The sequence below is a fragment of the Culex pipiens genome, chromosome 2, assembly GCF_016801865.2.
Source record: "Culex pipiens pallens isolate TS chromosome 2, TS_CPP_V2, whole genome shotgun sequence".
In the NCBI taxonomy this organism is placed as follows: Eukaryota; Metazoa; Arthropoda; class Insecta; order Diptera; family Culicidae; genus Culex; species Culex pipiens.
This window is the reverse complement of record NC_068938.1, coordinates 17266211-17284893: the sequence shown is the minus strand read 5'-3', so window position 1 is coordinate 17284893 and position 18683 is coordinate 17266211. Positions and strand designations below refer to the sequence as shown.

Below are 18683 nucleotides of genomic sequence, written 5' to 3'. Positions count from 1 at the left end.
AATTGACATAGGGCTTTAGTACCCAATTCCGATTATTCGAAGTGAAATTTTGCAAAGGCCTTCGGATAATCTAGTCTGGACTGTATAGTTTAACCTGAATTATGTCGACCTTACCAAAACATTATCAATTAAACCGTAACTTTAATAGATTTGGTTGCAATATATAGTTTTCTAGTATCAATTTTACTTAAAAACTTTATATATTTTGATTTGAAGTTTTTCATTCTAGTTTTTTTTTGGCCTTTTTAATTTATTTTAAGAATATATATCTAAATTTTAATGATTTACTCGAATTGAACATATGCTTTTCAACTCGTTTGAGAAACCAGTTTTTATATGTTTTAAAACGTAAGATTCTGAAAAGTTCTGATGATAACCGCAACCTTTGTTATGAATTTAAAGCAATTCTCCACGAAAACCAAAGATGGATTTAATTTATACTTTTGATTTGGCTGAAACTTTTTTGTAGGCGTCCATAAAAGTCTCGGTTAAAGCTGTCCAATCAAAATGGTATGTGAATATTAGGAAGTATTTATCTCGGGAAGAGAATTTCGGATCGATTGAGTGTCTTGAGCAAAGTTTTAGGTTATAATGAGAACTTTTCTGAAAAAAAAAAAAAAATAGTGACACTCCAATATTTTAAAAATTTTGAAACCTGGAAAAACATTTGAAAACGGTTAAAGTTTGTGTTTGAGCGCTTCTAGAACGTAATGCTTGATTTTGAAAATTTTAAAAATATTTTTCAAAGTTTATGTTTAAATTTGTAGTTATTTTTAAAATGCAATCGAAAAAAAAACACATATTTTTTTTTTTACAGATTTTTCAAAAGAGATTTACACTATAAAAAATTGCGGAACATAACCAACAATCAAAATTATCATTTTTGAATATGTTTAAAATGACAAATAATGCATTTTTTAAGCCATAGTACAAGATGGCCTTAACTCATTGCAGCGTTGCCAATTTTTCGAAAAAAAATCATGATTTTAGTTTTTAAAGATTGAAAAAGTTGAAAAACATTGTATTTTATTTTTAAATGTAGAATCAAATTTCAATTGGAAATTTTTGATATCATTCACTGTTTTCAAGTTAATGCCACCAGGAATTGTTCTGACGTGACTTTGCCACCTTTAGAAGTAGACAAAGATTGACAATTTTTTTTAAATATTGTTTTCGGAAAGATCATAAATTTTCGTACAAATTTGGTAAAGGCGATGAAAATTGGTCTAATGGTTGCAGAGAGACAAATACTGAAAAAAAAACAGACAAGAAATGAGCATATATAATTTTCCATACAAATTTGGCGGCTGTCCATACAAAAATGATGCATGAAAATTCAAAAATCTGTCTCTTTGCAAGGAATTTTTTGATCGATTTGGTGTCTTCGGCAAAGTTGTAGGTATGGATACGGACTACACTAGAAAAAATAATACACGGTAAAAAAAAATTGGTGATTTTTTATTTAACTTTTTATCACTAAAACTTGATTTGCAAAAAAAAACACAATTTTTATTTTTTTTTTAAATATATGTTTAAGAGGACATTGAATGCCAACTTTTCAGAAAATTTACCAAGTTATGAATTTTTTAATCAATACTGATGTTTCAAAAAATTTAAATTTTGGTCGCAAAAATTTTTGAACTTCATTTTTCGATGTAAAGGGACCATCCATAAACCACGTGGACACTTTAGGGGGGGGGGATGGCGATTGTCCACGATCCATACAAAAAAGTTTTTTTTGTATGGACAATTATCCACGAGGGGGAGATTTCCAAAAAAGTGTCCACGTGGTTATGGTTATGGTCCCAAAATCAAATTTGCAATCACAAAGTACTTTAGTGAAATTTTGATAAAGTGCACCGTTTTAAAGTAAAATCCATATTTAGGTGACTTTTTTGAAAATAGTCGAAGTTTTTCATTTTTTTAAATTAGTGCACATGTTTGCTCAATTTTTACAAATTTTTTTTTGGAAGGCTGAGAAAATTCTCTATATTTTGCTTATTCGGACTTTGATGATACGACCTTTAGTTGCTGAGATATTGCAATGCAAAGGTTTAAAAACAGGAAAATTGATGTTTTCTAAGTCTCACCCAAACAGCCCACCATTTTTCAATGTCGATATCTCAGCAACTAATGGTCCGATTTTCAATGTTAAAATATCAAATATTTGAGAAATTTTCCGATCTTTTCGAAAACAATATTTTCAAAATTTTCAAATCAAGACTAACATTTTAAAAGGGCGTAATATTTATTGTGTTAATTCGATCATTCGAACATAAATATTTACAAAATTTTCAAATCAACCCTAATATTTGAAATAGACGAAATTGAGCGCATATATTTTTAGTAATCCTGATTTTACAAAAAAAAAAACGAGAAAAATATTTGTCCATACTAGGGGAAATATACCCATTTTAATCACTCTAAGCCGTTCGACCAATTCTCATCACTTTTGCCGTTTTCCGCTATTAAATCAATATTTTCAGATGTATCAACAATCGAGAGTTGCTTGCTCACTTTTATTTGAGCTATTTATTTCTTTGGAACAGTCAAAAACACTTTATGAAAGCTGTAATTCATGATCAAAGTGCTAGTAGGGGAAATTCTCGTATCTTTGGCAGGTTAAGCACTCGCTCCTAACTCCATCCAATTTGCTGATTTTCACTATTTAAACAACAAATTTTGCAAAACTTTTGATAGAAACTTGCTTGCTCACTTCTTATTGAGCTATTTATCACTCGATTTCAGTTGAAAACGCTTTTTATTAGCTTTAATTGAATGTCAAAGTTCTGACCTGCCAACATTAGAGGCACGCTGGAATTAGATGATGTTCCCCTAGGCCGAAAATAGAAATAGGCTGAGAAAGGGTATAGTTCCCCTATTCTGTGGCTCAACAAAACAAAAAAAACATGACTTTTTTCCAATAAACAACTTTGCTCTTCTTCAAATTCAAATTTTTTAATATTTTCAAAGTTATACTGGGAATTGTATGGTTGAACTGAAATGAAGCTCCTAAAAAGTTTCAAAAATGCAATAAATGTTTCAATTTTCTGATATTGTTCAATTTAAGGTAAACTAATTATTTAAGGTTTTATTAAATTAAAAAAAAAACGTTACTAAATCCACCCTTAGGTGGTTGGTACCTTCCTCACATTTAGAGGGTAATGCTATCCAAAATAGATACATAAGGGCGGACCTTTCAGTGTTCTATCAACTTGATTCATACCATCAGATTGGGTAGTCAGATCTTCATAATTCAGGGCTCTTATGTGCTTATAACTTTTGATAGGGTTGCCAGATCTGCAATCTATTGAACTCATTGAAAAGGTCTTTTGATTACCTATCCAACGACATGTCGCATGGTAGATCCGGACAACGTTTTCATAGAAATATGTAAGACACGGCCTCTAAAAGGCTCATAAAAAAACATCTAAATGCTTATAACTATTGATAGGGTTGTCAGATTTTCAACGTCTTGAACGCGTTGGAAAGGTCTCCATACCTATCCAACGATAGGTCGCATGAGAGATCCGGACAACGTTTTCATCAAAATATCTGAGATCCGGCGTCCAAAAAGTGCATAAATAACACTTAAGTGCTTATAACTCTTGATAGAGTTGTCAGATCTTCAATGTCTTGTACGCGTTGGAAAGGTCTCTTTGTTACCTTTCTAAAAATGTATAGCATGACGGGTTTTCTTACAAAAACCAACCTTCTTACAATCTTCCGGACTTTTGTTAAAATCGTTTTTTTATTTGATTCTGAGTCGATATGTATACATGAAGGTGGGTCTAGGAGGTAAAGCTAAGAAGTTCGTTTTCTGAGTGATTTTATAGCCTTTCCTCAGTACGGTGAGGAAGGCAAAACATGTTTTAAATTGCAAATTTGCCTTTCTATTACATTTTTTTTTGCACAAAATTTGTCAATATTTCCCTGGGCAGTTCACCACCAAACCGGGATATGGATTTTATTCTCATTTTTATTGGCTCAAACTTTTGGGGGTCCTTCCCTATGACCAAAGAAGCCATATTGTGTCATTAGTTCACCCATAAAGGCCTCCATACAATTTTGTCAGCTTTCCATGCACAAATGGTACGATTATGTTCAAAAATTAATATCATCCGATCGGCTTGGTGTTTTTGGCAAAGTTGTAGGTATTGATGTGTACTATTCAGAAATAAATGGTTAACGGATTTTTTTTTCCAAGACTCAGTTTTTTTCAATGTTTTGATAGATTTTAGGGGACAAAAAACCGTAAACTTTTAAGTCATATAAAAATATGGCAATACAATTTGCTGCTGGGCTATGGATAAAAATAATGTTTTTGGGAAAAATATATGTTCTGATCGAATTTTTCTAATATAAATTATTACCTTAAAACTAAATTTGCAATAAAAAAGTACTGCTTTTCATTTTTTTTTCAAAAAGTGTCTATGATGTTCCATTTCTCTCCAAAAAATTGAACCAAATTCCAATTAAATTGCCTGAGAGGCATTGAAACTGATACGAATATCTCAGAAATTAATGGTACTATTTTCAATGTTAAAAAAAGAAACATTTGTTAAATTTTGTTATCTCTTCAACAAAAATAGTTTTGAAATTTTGGAATCAAAACTAAACAAGCGATAATTCTTTTCTATGCCGCAAAAGTTGCGCATTTTTGTTCCTTAAAACTTATAAAAAATATTGAAAAATATGAATTTTGAGAAATTTAATTTTGATGAAAACTGTTAACTGATAGGCAATTTTTTCTCTTGTACCATTTTTTTTAAATAGTCTCCATCAATACCAATAACTTTTCCGAAGAAACCAAACCGATCAGAAAATTTCTTCAAAAGATATACATTTTCGAATAAACAGTCCTATTTTTGTATCAACAGCTGCCAAAATAGTATGTATAAGGAAGGCTTTCAAAGAGTTTGAGCCAATCTAAATTATTTTTTTCAGAAATATTTTTGATGAAACACAATTTAATTTGCATACTCTTCCTATATTTTAAAATCAATCTCCTGAAGTTCCACTATCTCGTCAGAACAATCACGTGCAGGTAATCTACCCGTGGCATCACAACGGACGGATACGCGGATACGTTACGTTTCAAACGTCAACACCGGAGATCACGTGTTTGTCGAACAAAAGGAGGTAGGAGTACGTGGGGGTTGTGGAAGAGGGGATTTATCGTGCACCAACCTTGGCGGTCCGCCTGCGATGCCATCGATAAGGCCAATGTTGGGTGGTGGCGGCGGGGGCGGCGCCGGCGGTAGATCCGAGTGCGCTGGACATCGGTACAGTCTACGGACAGGGCGAGTTGGTGTGGGTGATGATGGTTGACCATTGACCAGCAAATTGATTTTTTCACCATACCAAACCAACACCGACCGAGTTGGGTTGAGTTGTGAGTGAGTGTGTGTTTGTGGATCGTACGGACATCATCATTCGACGAGGGACGACACCGTTAACGATGGTGGTGTGATGCACACGTACACACGAGTGGGGGAGGACGATCACAATTTTTATTTTATTTTTTTCGTTGGAGGTGGAAAAAAGAGAAGAAAAAATGGGACTCGTTTCGGTATGAGATGGAATTTGATTACGTTTTATCACTATACAGAGAGACACAAACACTCATATACATGTAGGTGGACAGATACTAAAACAAACTAGTTTTATTATTGAAAACAACAACGTGCTAGTGGGTCGGTTATGCTTTGTGGCTAGTGTGCGATGTTACTAACGTTATTAGTAACCTCGCTTTAACACACTCTACTTGTAATAGAATTAACCACAACATCTAATAGAAGGAAATTTGCATAGAATGTGAAGAAGAAAGTTTAGAGGAAGGTAGAAGAAGAAATTGTAAAGTGTTTGGAAGTTGTTCAAGAAACATGTATTAATTACAGAGATTTTAACCTAAATGTCTTTTGAATTATCAAATTAGGAATTAGAATAATTAGAAGTACCCATATACAAAAAAAATTAAAATACATGAAATTATGAACTCTACAAATATTTAAAAAAAATATGAAAATTGCTATTCACGATTTCATGAATAAAAATTGCAGTCTTTTAGTGTCACTTCAGAATTTATGAAACGAAATTCAAGAATGAAATTTGTTATCCCAACAAAAAAGGCCCAACAAAATCCAATGAAAACCCACCCATGGAACCTCAAATCATCAATCATGTATCAATCCAGAAAGAGAACCAAAAACAAAAAAATCAGCCAAAAAACAGGACACACATCAATGAAATCCATTACCTTTCGATTCCCATCAGAGAGAGAGAGGGAAAACCCAGAAAAAAGCGAAGGGAGCAGCAAAACTACCCACCATCATCATGACCGTCAAATCAACACCGATAAATACTGAAATGGTTGGGAAAGCTGGAATTTGAAAGGGAGGGGGGGGGAGCTTTTCATGTTAAATTAATTTGGGTGGTTCCAAAGTGGAAACGTGAGGGAAAGACTCCTACCCCCCACTCTCTGTGTTGTGCAAAACAAACAGAAACGAAACCGAAATTGAAACATTTGATTAAATTTTCAGTGAGGCCATTCAACGTGTTTTCGCTTTTTTCATCAACTTCGTTTGAATGGTTTTTTTGGAGATGAGTTTAATTTGATTGAAATTTGTTTTATTTGAATTGCAAAAAAATATGATTATTATAACGATTTTTTTTAAATCTCCAGAGAATTTGCGTGAAAAATAAATATGAAGTTAGAAAAAAAATCAAACGGAACAAAAAATCGACAAAAGAGCTTGCCACATTTTATCTAACAAACCCCAAAAACCCAAAGCGTTCAACTAGTCAAACAAGCCGACACATTTCCCAAAACGAAGAAACCACCGTGAAATGTCGGACAAGTCTGGAAAATTGACATTTAATTATGCCGATAAAAATTTCTCTCCCGAGGCAGACTTGCTTGGCAGACTTGCAAAGCTCTGGAAAAGCCCGGCGAATGTCGGTGACGACAAAAATAGAATAACACCATCAACCAGAGCACTCAAGTTTTCGAGAGCAAAACCGAGGAAATTCGAAGACGAAAATATTTGCTCTGATTCGATTTTGATAGTGGCATTTGCTCCTAGTTGGAGAGCTATTTGTGGAGGAATCGAAGAACATTTTCCGGAGATGTTTTGCCACAAAATTTCACAAGCTGATTTCGCATTTTACGTTTCTTCACTTGCGCCATTGCCGCACACACAAACTGCTGAAATCAAACAAGTATTCAGCTTCCTTTTGGCTTTTCACTCTTTTTTTTTGCTGAAGGAGTGGGTGCAGTATGAGGAATGGTACTTTCTCTTTTGGTGCGTCGGTGAATTTAGTTAGCTTTCATCAGTAAGCTTGTTATTGAGTAAGAAGCAATCACATATTCGTGGAAAACAGGGTTTTTTTTCAGGTTTGTACTGGAAAGTTAGTTTTATAGCTTTTTATGTGACTTTTTTGGTTGATAATAATTCTCGACGACTATTTTTCCTGTCTTTTTATCACTTTTGTGCAACGAAATGCTTTTTTAAGCTTAGATCAAGATTTGTATTGTTTTCAAAATCACTTTTCTTACATTTTTAATGTCATGCTTACTTTCAACTCTCTCTAATATTTTCCTAATTTATTATTTTTGTAATCACCCCTCTTCGATTTGCGTGAAATTTTGTCCTTGATCACGAATCCGAGGTTTGTTTTTTGATACCTCGTGACGTAGCGGCGGTATATGCGAAAAAGGGGTGTTTTTCAATAATTTGCAGCCGGAAACGGTGATGAGACAGAAATTTGGTGTCATAGGGACTTTTATGTAAAATTGGATTGGGATTTCTGTTTACTATCGATCGATAGAGTTTTCTCCAAGTTTGGTTCAAATCGGTGAAGGTCGAGTCTAAAAGTGTATCCAGTTGACCTGGAATGACTCATATTTAATTTTAAGGGAAGATTAATAAACTATTTTTTTGTAACATTGCAGAATTAATTAAAAGAGTGTATCAAAATCTTCAGTCCAATTTTGAGAAAGCTGTTGCCAGTATTTTTTTCCTGCAAATTTTCTCAATTTGTTTTTCATTTTACAATAAAAAAAGTTTGAACATCATATGAAAAAGTCGGTTTTTCCTTACTAATTTTCATTCGAAATTGAACTGAACCGATTGCTTTTAAATTTTGAAGGTTTTTGGACCTGATCACGATCAGAAAATAGCAGATTAAGTTGAACAATTTCTGAAGATTTTCCATACAAACGTCAAGTCACCCTCAATTCCGTATCTTTGATTGTCCATTTCTGCAAACCGTTTTTTTTTAAAGCTGAAACAATTTTCTACAATATCCTCTTTGGGCTCGTTGCCGTGGTAAAGCAAAAACTGAAAAAAAATAAATGTTTTCCAATAAGCCTAAGGGTAGAGTAGTTATCAATGAGACACGGGGAACAATGAAAAAATGGCTCTCACAAGTCGTTGTTTTAACCAATCAGGCTCATATTTGGGGGAAAGATGTGTCTACTACAACTCAAAAAAAAAATATTTCCGAATGTTACATCATTTATGATGTAACACTTTTGCACGTCATTAAACATTTAAATTTAAATGCAATTTGATGTAAATTTGCAGCAAATTATACGTAAAAACATGATTTTACGTGTGATTCAACCGTTTACGTCGAATCTCAAGTTTACATGAACTGAGTTCACATGTGATACATTTTTTCCGTGTCACATATTTTTTTCTGTGTAGATACACGCCTGCTATAATAGTGGCTTTAGTTATGTACGCTCCCTTGCAAAGTTATTCATAAAAGATTGATTCTGGGGTGTAAAAGTAAATAATGACTAAACATTATATGTTCGCTCATAGGCTGCCATTAACACAAAAACTAATATTTCTCCAATTATCTTTCATCATTTCACAGGGCATAAGTTGGGCAACAATGTCCTTTTTTGCGTTTTTCCAAAATGTATAATATACCTGTCTCATTGTTCCCCACTCTTTTCGGCCCATAGGGTAACAATGAGACACTTTGATTTTTATTCATTAAACTTTTCATAATCTATGGAAATCTTTCAAAATATGAATTGTAAGTGTTTTTTGGCATATTTATTGAGTTTGAACTTCATTTAACCAAAAATATAATGTTATTTGGTAAAAAATATGGATTTTACATAATTTTAATAGTTTTTAGTTTACATTTTGTTAATTAAAGTTTCATGTTGGCAAAATTTCTTTAAAATGTTCAAAGCAAGTCACCTGCAATGGAACAATATTAAAACATGATGTTTTACTAGAAAAGTATTGATTTTCTATTATTAGACATTGGCTCGATATTCAAGAAAATATTTTTCGAAGAACTTAAATTTTTTTAATAAAAATCAATAATTAATCAACTGAAAACCAGTTAAAATGCATTTTTTCGCGTTTGTAATCATATTCAGCATGTTTGAACTCTTTTGAAAACATTTTAAATTTTCATGAAATACCAATTTACCGTTCCACAAAAAGTCAATATCTCGATATTTTTAAAACTAATGATTGGAAAGCTACTGTAAGCCTGTAAAATGCATTTCAAAACACTTTTTTCACCCAAATTTTGAAACCTAGGCTTGTAATTTCAACTATTCTATTTTTTTTAAGTATTTCAATTTGCATTTATCTTGTTTAATTTGTGTTTTTCTGATCATTACCTTTTGCATATCTAGTTTTTTCACGTTTTTATAGTATTTTTTTCGCTTGTTTTCACTTGGTTTTCACATTTTCTGCCATAGAACGATACCATTATCATTAAAATTTTATAAAAAAAAAACACTACAAAAATTACTGTATACTTCTTTTAGTTAAAATATAGGAAATGTTAGTGAAAAACACAGCCAAAGTTGATACCTAAAAAATGATGTTTTTGTAATACATTGACAAAGTCAATGTCTCCTTTCAAATGCTGTTTTTAGATCAAATTGATGGAAAATGGATTTTTAGTGATTTTTTAGATCATAGCTCACTTAGAAGCGGGATAGGGTTGTAGATGGTTATGTTAATTAATTCACCCATCTAAAATCGCTATTCAGCTCGCAAAGCACATAATTCGAGCCAAGAGTCCTGAATTCCGCTACTCCCTCCACAACTAGAACCAACTGTTGCTCCAAGTTCCCAACCAGCCAACCATTCAATTAAAACGGAAAACACAACCTGCAATTACCGATTCCGATGAGCCGTGCCTCGTCGTAACCGCTTCCGAAATTGGCCCACAATATGTGTTAGCGTACTCAAGTTGCGTACTACTCTACCCAAGTTTTGCCGCTCCCGGCACTTTTAGCCTATTATTGACACAACACAAGAGCTTTTCCTTGAAGGCTGTGTTGTTCTGTATTTCTGGCTTTCGGTCGTAACCGGAGCACCAATAAAACACAGTTAAATTTTACGAATCATTTCGACCGATCGTGGGAAAGAACGGTGGGGGAAGGGGGGGTCCTTTTAACGATTATTTCAATTAGACCTCTGGTTCTTGGGAAAACAAAAACGAGGTTGGGAGGGACGACGACGTTGTTGTCCAGGCCCGTAGCCAGGGGGGGGGCTTCCGGGCTGCAGCCCCCCCCGAAATTTTTTCCAATTTTTTTAAAATTGAACTACCTTAAAAAAATCTTAAATCAATGATTGTGTGTTCTCTTCCCAGAAATAATTTGTAAGATAGAGAATCAAGAATTGATTGATCAAACTAAGTAATTTGCCTGTCCATTGCCGGGCTCAGTTTTTGTAGATTATGGATCCAAAATTTGGATATTTAAAAATTGAGCTGCAGATTTGAACATTGTTCCATTCAGTAACATCTCATTTATCTTGTAGTTTTAGCATTACATTGGTTAGGATGGTCCAAATCTGGGCTTACTTGGGGCTATCCCCTGAAATCAAAGATTTACGCATCACTAGCCTAAGTTCCAAAATTTGAGCTTTTTCTGACCACTGACCACCAAGTTTGGGCAAAATCGTCAAATTGTATGGAGAAAAGCAACTGTTTCAGTTTTTGACCAATGGAAGGCGCAATAACTATCCAGTTCTTATCAATTTTCAGAACTAATATCTTCTTTAAATTTGGAAAAACTTTCCCGAAGACACCTTATTTTTTGGGTTTTTTGCTAAAAAGTTATTAACCTTCGAAAATAGCAATTTCCGAGCGGACTGCTCTAAGGGGCTACATAGAAATAATTACCGTCATCTGGGGCGAATCGGGACTACAGTCTGAATAGGGACAGCAAAAATCCTTAGATCTTGTTGTCTTATTTTTGATTGTAGAACTTAAGTATGACCCCTGAAGAACCATAAAATAATTTAGAATTTTTGGATTCAATGTGGCGGTCAAAATGGAGGTCAAGAAATATTTCTGGTGTTTTTTTTAAAGGTCTAATAAACCAAATTTCCAGTTTTTGCTTTTTGGGTGCTTTTGAAACCGTCAGGGGTATTAAAAAACCCCCAAAAAGCAAAAACTTGGTGTATTGGACCATTAAAAAAACAGATGCCGAATTTGATGTTAAAAACAAGCAAATAAAACATGCCGATTTCATTTGTTCCTGATTCGGTTATCCGAAGTCCTTCGAACTTCGGATAATCGAAACTTTGGATAATCGAGGCTTCGGCTAGTCGAATTTGGATTGTAAAATTAATAGCCCTCCTTTATTTGCATTAAAACCTTTAAACTGTTAATACATGTTTTTTCTCTACATTTTTCAAAATTTATCATAATTTCTCAAAAATATTTAGATTTTGTTTTCAAAAACGAAAGCATTTAATATGAAAAACATTTGATTGAATTTTGACTATTATCAGAAATACAATTCTAATTTTATCGTTTTGGTTTTAAGAATATGGTTAGTTACATATATCTAAGACCTTAGAGAAAAATGCTTGAGAAATATCTGTGTGTATTTTTTTATTACTTTTTCGTAAACCTTTTTTCCGAAACCACTCGTCCAAAATGCTTTCTTTTGGTCACATTTTTTAGTTTCCACCGTGGCCAATCTCCAATTTTTATTTAATATATCAAAAATCGGAAGATCAACTAAGTGAATACTTATTATCAACTAATTCTCACTTTGTGCATGAGCTTGCGATTTTTAAAGGAAGAAATAAAATGATAAAAATATTCAAAACGTAAAAAAAAATTAAGCTTGGATTCAAAAACCCTGAAATTAAATTAATTAAACATCACTTTCAAACTATTTAATTTCTATTTTTTGGATTTTACAGATTAGAATTTGCATTTTGAAAATTTTGAAAATTTCTTTATTATTTTTTTTATAATTTCTTATTTCTGAATATTAATTGTAAATATTTTCCAAAGTTTATGTTGCCACCTTTTCAAAATGGACCAAAAAACAGAGAGCAAATACAATATTTAAAAAAAAATAGCTTCACAATTTTAATGGAAATAACTTATTTCGATTAAGTCTTTTTAGGACCAGCGACCAGGTCGGTCCGGAAAACAAATTTGAAATGTTTTTCCTGCTTTGATAATCATATACGACATGTTTGGGCTCGTTTAAAAATATTTAGAATTTTTGTAACATGTCGCGGAACCGCGGAAAGTTTTTTCTCACGAAAAAACTACCTTAATCCACCTATGTGGTTGATGCCTTCCTCACTTTTTACCAACAATGGGTAATATGAGTAATTTAGAAAAATAAGTACAAAGATATAACTTAAGTGGTCATAACTCGAGACAGGGTTGCCAGATCATCTATGTTGTGGTCTTGTTGGAAAAGTCTCTTGATTATCTAACCAACGATGGGTCGGATGATGGATCCGGACATCGTTTACATACATTTAAGTGAGATCCGGCTTCAAAAAAGTTCATAAATATCACTTAAGTGGTCATAACTCGAGACAGGGTTGCCAGATCGTCAATGTTGTGGACTCATTGGAAAGGTCTCTCGATTACCTATCCAACGATGGGTCGGATGATGGATCCGGACATCGTTTACATGCATATAAATGAGATCCGGATATATGTGAAAACACATTTTTATACATAACTTTTTAACTAGTTATCGAAACTTCAAACAATTCAATAGCGATGTATGGGACCCTAAACCAAGTCGAATGCAACTGGTTTGGTCAAAATCGGTTCAGCCAGTGCTGAGAAAACTCAGTGAGAATTTTGGTCACATACATACATACTAGGGTGGGTCATTTTTTTCGAAAGTGCTCGGATCCGGCTGAAATAAGGTCCATCTTGTAGAGGGTACCCATAGGGACTCTCATACCAAATTTGAGCTCATTTGGTTGAAAACTGGCTTGTCGCTCGGGGGTTGAAGTTTACATGGAAATTCTTATGGGAAATGTGTGATTTTACTTCAAACGCTCCTACAAGCTAAGCGACAAACTTTAGTCCACACTTACACTAGGTAGCCGTGTCGGGGGTGGTCCAAGGAACATTTTTCTCTAAGGGTTCATGGTCATCCGTTCAACCCTGAGTTTGCGCAAAGCCGAAACATCCGGCGACGCCTTAATTCTTCGAAATCTCAGTTTCAACGGTCAACGCATGCTACAAACTATGACAGAAGCATCGTTTGAATGAATGGAAAACGCGACGTCAAACGTCAAAACACTCAAATGTTAGCAAAATAAAAGGTTCAGTATTGTGGGTTTTACTTTTTGCATTAAATAACTAATTATTCATAATTTTTTCATGCTTATTTCTAGCGAGAATTATTCGAATTAAGGTATGCAAGAAACATAATTGAATAAAAAAAACCCTTTTTTCGTTAGGACTTCCTGGAAGGAAACAGTTAATCGTCGCCCCGGGGCAGTGGAATCGACGGCGAGGCAGGACATGTACAAGTAGTTACGGTTGGAATTCGTGGATGGAAGTGGTTGCTCGACGCACAGGGCCAGCGGAATAGCCGGCTTGGGGTTCGTCTGGCAAGTCCAGCGGCATCGTCGGCGAGATGTTCACCGGAAGAGCCATCGGGATGGACAGGACATGTTTTAACTGACCTTATCGAAGCGGTTAGCATCGATTAATCAGAATAATATTTTTATTTGTAAGAAACAAACTAAGAAAGTAAAGCTTTTTTTATTTTTTAGACCAATAAAAGTTATTTTATTGAAGTTTACTAAATATCTTCAACTTTGTATCACTTGATCGCTTATCTTATGGCTCTCGTAGAAATCAATGTTCCGGAACGTGCAGGCGGACCATTCTGGACTGGACCAGTTCCACCTCGTCGCTGTCCTCTTCGGACACTCCTTCCAACTTCTCCGCCACGTGTCCTTTTCGAATCCATTTTTGGCTTTCATTTGTTTGACTGGAATCGTCGGAGGCCCCCCCATCTTCTTCGACCCGATCCATGTTCGCTTGTCGCGGCTGACCCGCTATTCGCCCTCCTCGCTTGCAAATTTCTCGAGAAGATCCTGGCAGTTGAGATTTTCCTCCGGTTTCCAGGTGCTTTCAGAATCCTCGCAGCACTTCCACTTGATCTGAAACTGGACCTTTTAGCGCCGAGTTCTCTTTGCAACGACCCGCTCAACGACGAACTCGGGTTCGGAGGCCATGTTTATTTTCAAATTGCCTATTGAAAACCATTTTATTTTTCAAGAAAAAAAAAAACACTTTGTTGGAAAAGCGCAAACCCTTACATTTGCTTCCAAACAGTGAGTTGACGTTTGGCGTCGCGTGTTCCATTCATTCAAACGATGCTTCTGTCATAGTTTGTAGCATGCGTTGACCGTTGAAACTGAGATTTCGAAGAATTCCGGCGTCACCGGAAGTTTCGTCTTTGCGCAAGCTCAGGGTTGAACGGATGACCATAAACCCTTAGAGAAAAATGTTCCTTGGACCACCCCCGACACGGCTATCTAGTGTAAGTGTGGGTTAAAGTTTGTCGCTTAGCTTGTAGGAGCGTTTGAAGTAAAATCACACATTTCCCATAAGAATTTCCATGTAAACTTTAACCCCCGAGCGACAAGCCAGTTTTTAACCAAATGAGCTCAAATTTGGTGTGAGAGTCCCTATGGGCCCCCTCTACAAGATGGCCTTTATTTCAGCCGGATCCGAACACTTTCGAAAAAAATGACCCACCCTAATACATACACACACACATACACACAGACAGACATTTGTTCAGTTTTCGATTCTGAGTCGATATGTATACATGAAGGTGGGTCTTCGAGCTTTTAATAAAAAGTTCATTTTTAGAGCAGGATTATAGCCTTACCTCAGTGAGGAAGGCAAAAGGATTTCGCCATAAGCTAGATATTTTGAAAACTAATGATGCAAAACAACTGTACTGATTTAAAGTGTGTTTTGAACACTTTTAAAATAATAAAACCATAGCTTGTAGTTTTGATTTGTAACCCTCTCAACTTTGGTCAGAGTTTAGTGACATAAACTTCAGAATAATATTCGCAACGGCTAATTGAAGATTTAAAAATTTTACACTTTCAAATTTCTAAATTTTCATAATTTTTGATTTAAATTTTTTTGGTATAAGACAAAGAAATGCCAGAAATCAAAAATAAAAATAATAAAAACATAAAAAATTTAAGATAACAATTCAACAGAATAATATCAAAAAATCTGAAATTCCAAAAATTAAAAAATCTAAAACTGAAAAATTAATAAAATAATTGATACTTAAGAAATCCTAAACTAAAAAAAATATCATTTTAAAATTAAGTTATTCAAAATCCAATAAATTATGTTTTTTCAATCTTAATTTTTGGATGCTTTAAATATTTTTATGTTTGAATTCTAGTATTCCTAAATTAATTTATATTTACCAGAAAATTAAGTGATTTTTGTAATGGCTTTTCCCTTATTTCAGCATTTTAAGATTCAGCGTTTTGATAGTCAGCTTCATGAGGCAATTCTTCAATATTATTTAAGCGAATACATTATTTTCAAACGTTATTTTCAGTCGCATCCAAATAAACAAATCAAAATCTCATCAACACATATTGCTCCCGAAGAAATATCAAACGACGCTTTTTGTTTCTGTTCCTTTTCAGCTGCGTACCGCTTAAGAGAAGTCTTTTCGTAAACCTTTTCTTGACCGTTCCTTGAGATTTTTTTGTATGGAGTTTTAAGAGTCTCCGTACTACAGGACATTTTTTAAAATTTTCGTTTGAAAGTAAAATATAGTTCTTGTAGCAAAATTCAGACTAAGATTTGATTTACAGGAAAAATGTAATTGATTTAAGAATTCTTACATAAAGTATTCTTTACTTTTAAAACAAAAATTTAAGATAATAATTACACATGATAATTTCAAAAAAATCAGAAATTCCAAAAATGAAAAAAATCAAATACATAAAAAAATATAAAATAATTACAACTAAAAAAATCCTTAAATTATAAAAAAAAACATTTTTTATCATTTTTAAATAAAGATATTCAAAAAATAATTTTCAATCATTTCAATAAATTATGTTTTAATAATCTTATTTTTTTGATGCTTCGAATATTGGTATGTTTGAATTCAAGTGCAGACTAAGATTAGATTTACAGGATAAAACTAATCAATTTATGAATTCTTACATAAAGTTTTCTTTATTTTTAATTTAGCAAGGTTTCGTAAATATAAAATTTCTAAACCATAAAATGTGCAGGATTTTGTTCCTAGAGTCAAGATATTGCTTGAACAAACATCGATTTTAATAAATGGTTACAATCCTAAATTATTAAACATGTATATAGATTAAAATTTTATTAAAAAATTATCTTTAGAATTGAGATCTGATTAAATTTTTTTGTCATGTTTTAAAATTTTATTTTTGCTCAAATTCTGGACCAATTTTCAGAATACAATGAGTAATGAATTTGAAAATGGCGTTTAGTCGGAATATTAAAGTTAAACATGATTCGTTTTAATGTTTGATGCAATCGAGGAAAATTTTAACGGTTACATATGCATTTAAAAATGGTTACATATGCATTATTAACAACTCTTCCAGTGAATATTTTGGCGTTAAAAATTAATTTAATACATTTTATCTAAATTTTTGAACACATTAAAATTAAACACAGGCACTGATTTTTTTTCTTCAAATATATATTTATTATAGGCCTACACAGAAAAAAATGTGAATTTACTCGACACGGAAAAAATGAATCACATGTAAACTCAGTTGATGTAAACTTGAGATTCGACGTAATTTTTTTTGTTGCCATGGAGACACTTCAGAAGCTGAAATTTCAACGATTATATTTTTTTGTATTTCATTAAAATTATTTATTTTTGAGAGCACCAGGAGCTTCGCAAAATATGAAATGGCTTCAATAGCTTAGAACAATTAAAATAAAACAGGTTTAAGTTTGTTTATAAAATTTTAAGAAAAACTAATATTCCAGTTATGAGTTTTATGTTGTGCTAGAAAAAATGAAAAATGTTAGATAAACCATCACAATTATCACACAGCTGAAAATGTAAATCCAGACGGTTTAAAATTTCTCTCAGTATAAATTACAGAAAACATAATACTTATGGTTAGATAAATCGATATTTCTTTAAAAAAAAATTTATGCTTTCAAAAATTTGATTCAAGTTAAGTATATTTTAAATTTAGCGACGTTTATCACGAAATTAGATTACAATTAAACAATTCAAGAAAATGTTAAAAAAACACTTTCTCTACTCCTTTAATACAAACTAGCTGTTAAAATAAAGAAAAAAAATGACGAACGAGTTTCTTCAATAAATACATTGATAACTTAATATGAAAATCTTCGAAAACTTTTTTGCATACATTACATTAACATTTTACAATTCATCTCAATAATTATACCACAAACCAAGTGATGGTATAAATGATTTGCTGATTTTTATACTCCTTGAATTTTTGCACCCAAGCCCCCCCCGAACAAAAATCCTGGCTACGGCCCTGTTGTTGTCGAAGAAACTGCAGCAGCAAAACTGGCCCTGTTTTATGCTAGGACATGCCGTCCGTGTTAAAGTCCTCAGGCAGAGTGGAGGGGAGGGTGAAATGGGGGTGGTCCTTGAGACATTGTGACTGGAGCACACGCACAAGCACAAGCACACATACACGCACACACATACGACATGGCAATAATTGAAAGCATAAAGCTAAAGGAGAGCCTTAAAACATACACCAATTACACAAGTACGTGAAAGGACGACGACGACGATGACGGTGAGGACGGTGATGATGGCGACCAAGGAGACGTGATCCAGGGGGAGGATAAAATTGATGAAAGCACGGAGGTTGGTGGTTCAAGCTTGGATTAAGGGTTCGACAGCAATGAGGGCGGAACACATTGAAGCGTATGGTAGGGAATTATCGATTGTTAAATTTTCAACTTTGAATTATTAAAAAGATATTACCTAGTCATTTTTATTGATAAAATGTACTTTACAAATTTGTTAAAAACAGGACAAAATAATTCTTTTGAGAAACAATAAAGCAATTAGATACAATACAACAAATTTTAGTGAACTTTTTGAAGAAATCAATGCATTCCAATCTAATATATGAGTGAAATATCCAGTTTATATTGTAGTTCTCAATATTTTGTTAAAACTTTAGAACCATTTTTTAGTTTAAACTTGAAGTTTAATAGTAGTTTATGCAACAAGTTGCAAAAAAAAGATTTTTTCAGCACGAGTCGTACATTTATCCAACGAGGTTCACCGAGTTGGATAAATACGAAGAGTGCTGAAAAAATCAAGTTTTGCAACGAGTTCCATACAACATTTTTTGCAAATC

At 33.3% G+C, this 18683-nt stretch overlaps 1 protein-coding gene across 8 annotated transcripts in view; it reads right to left on the bottom strand.

Moving 5' to 3' along the window:
- The window catches only part of LOC120419474 (uncharacterized), a 402142-nt gene that overhangs the window by 81784 nt on the left and 301675 nt on the right, over positions 1-18683 (bottom strand). For 7 of the 8 annotated variants that reach the window (XM_052708548.1, XM_052708549.1, XM_052708550.1 and 4 more), the window contains one exon: positions 5191-5292. The exons of the other annotated variant lie outside the window; for it this stretch is intronic. In XM_052708548.1, the coding sequence (XP_052564508.1) occupies positions 5191-5292 (102 nt within the window). The remainder of the gene's footprint in view (positions 1-5190; positions 5293-18683) is intronic. 8 annotated transcript variants of the gene reach the window in all.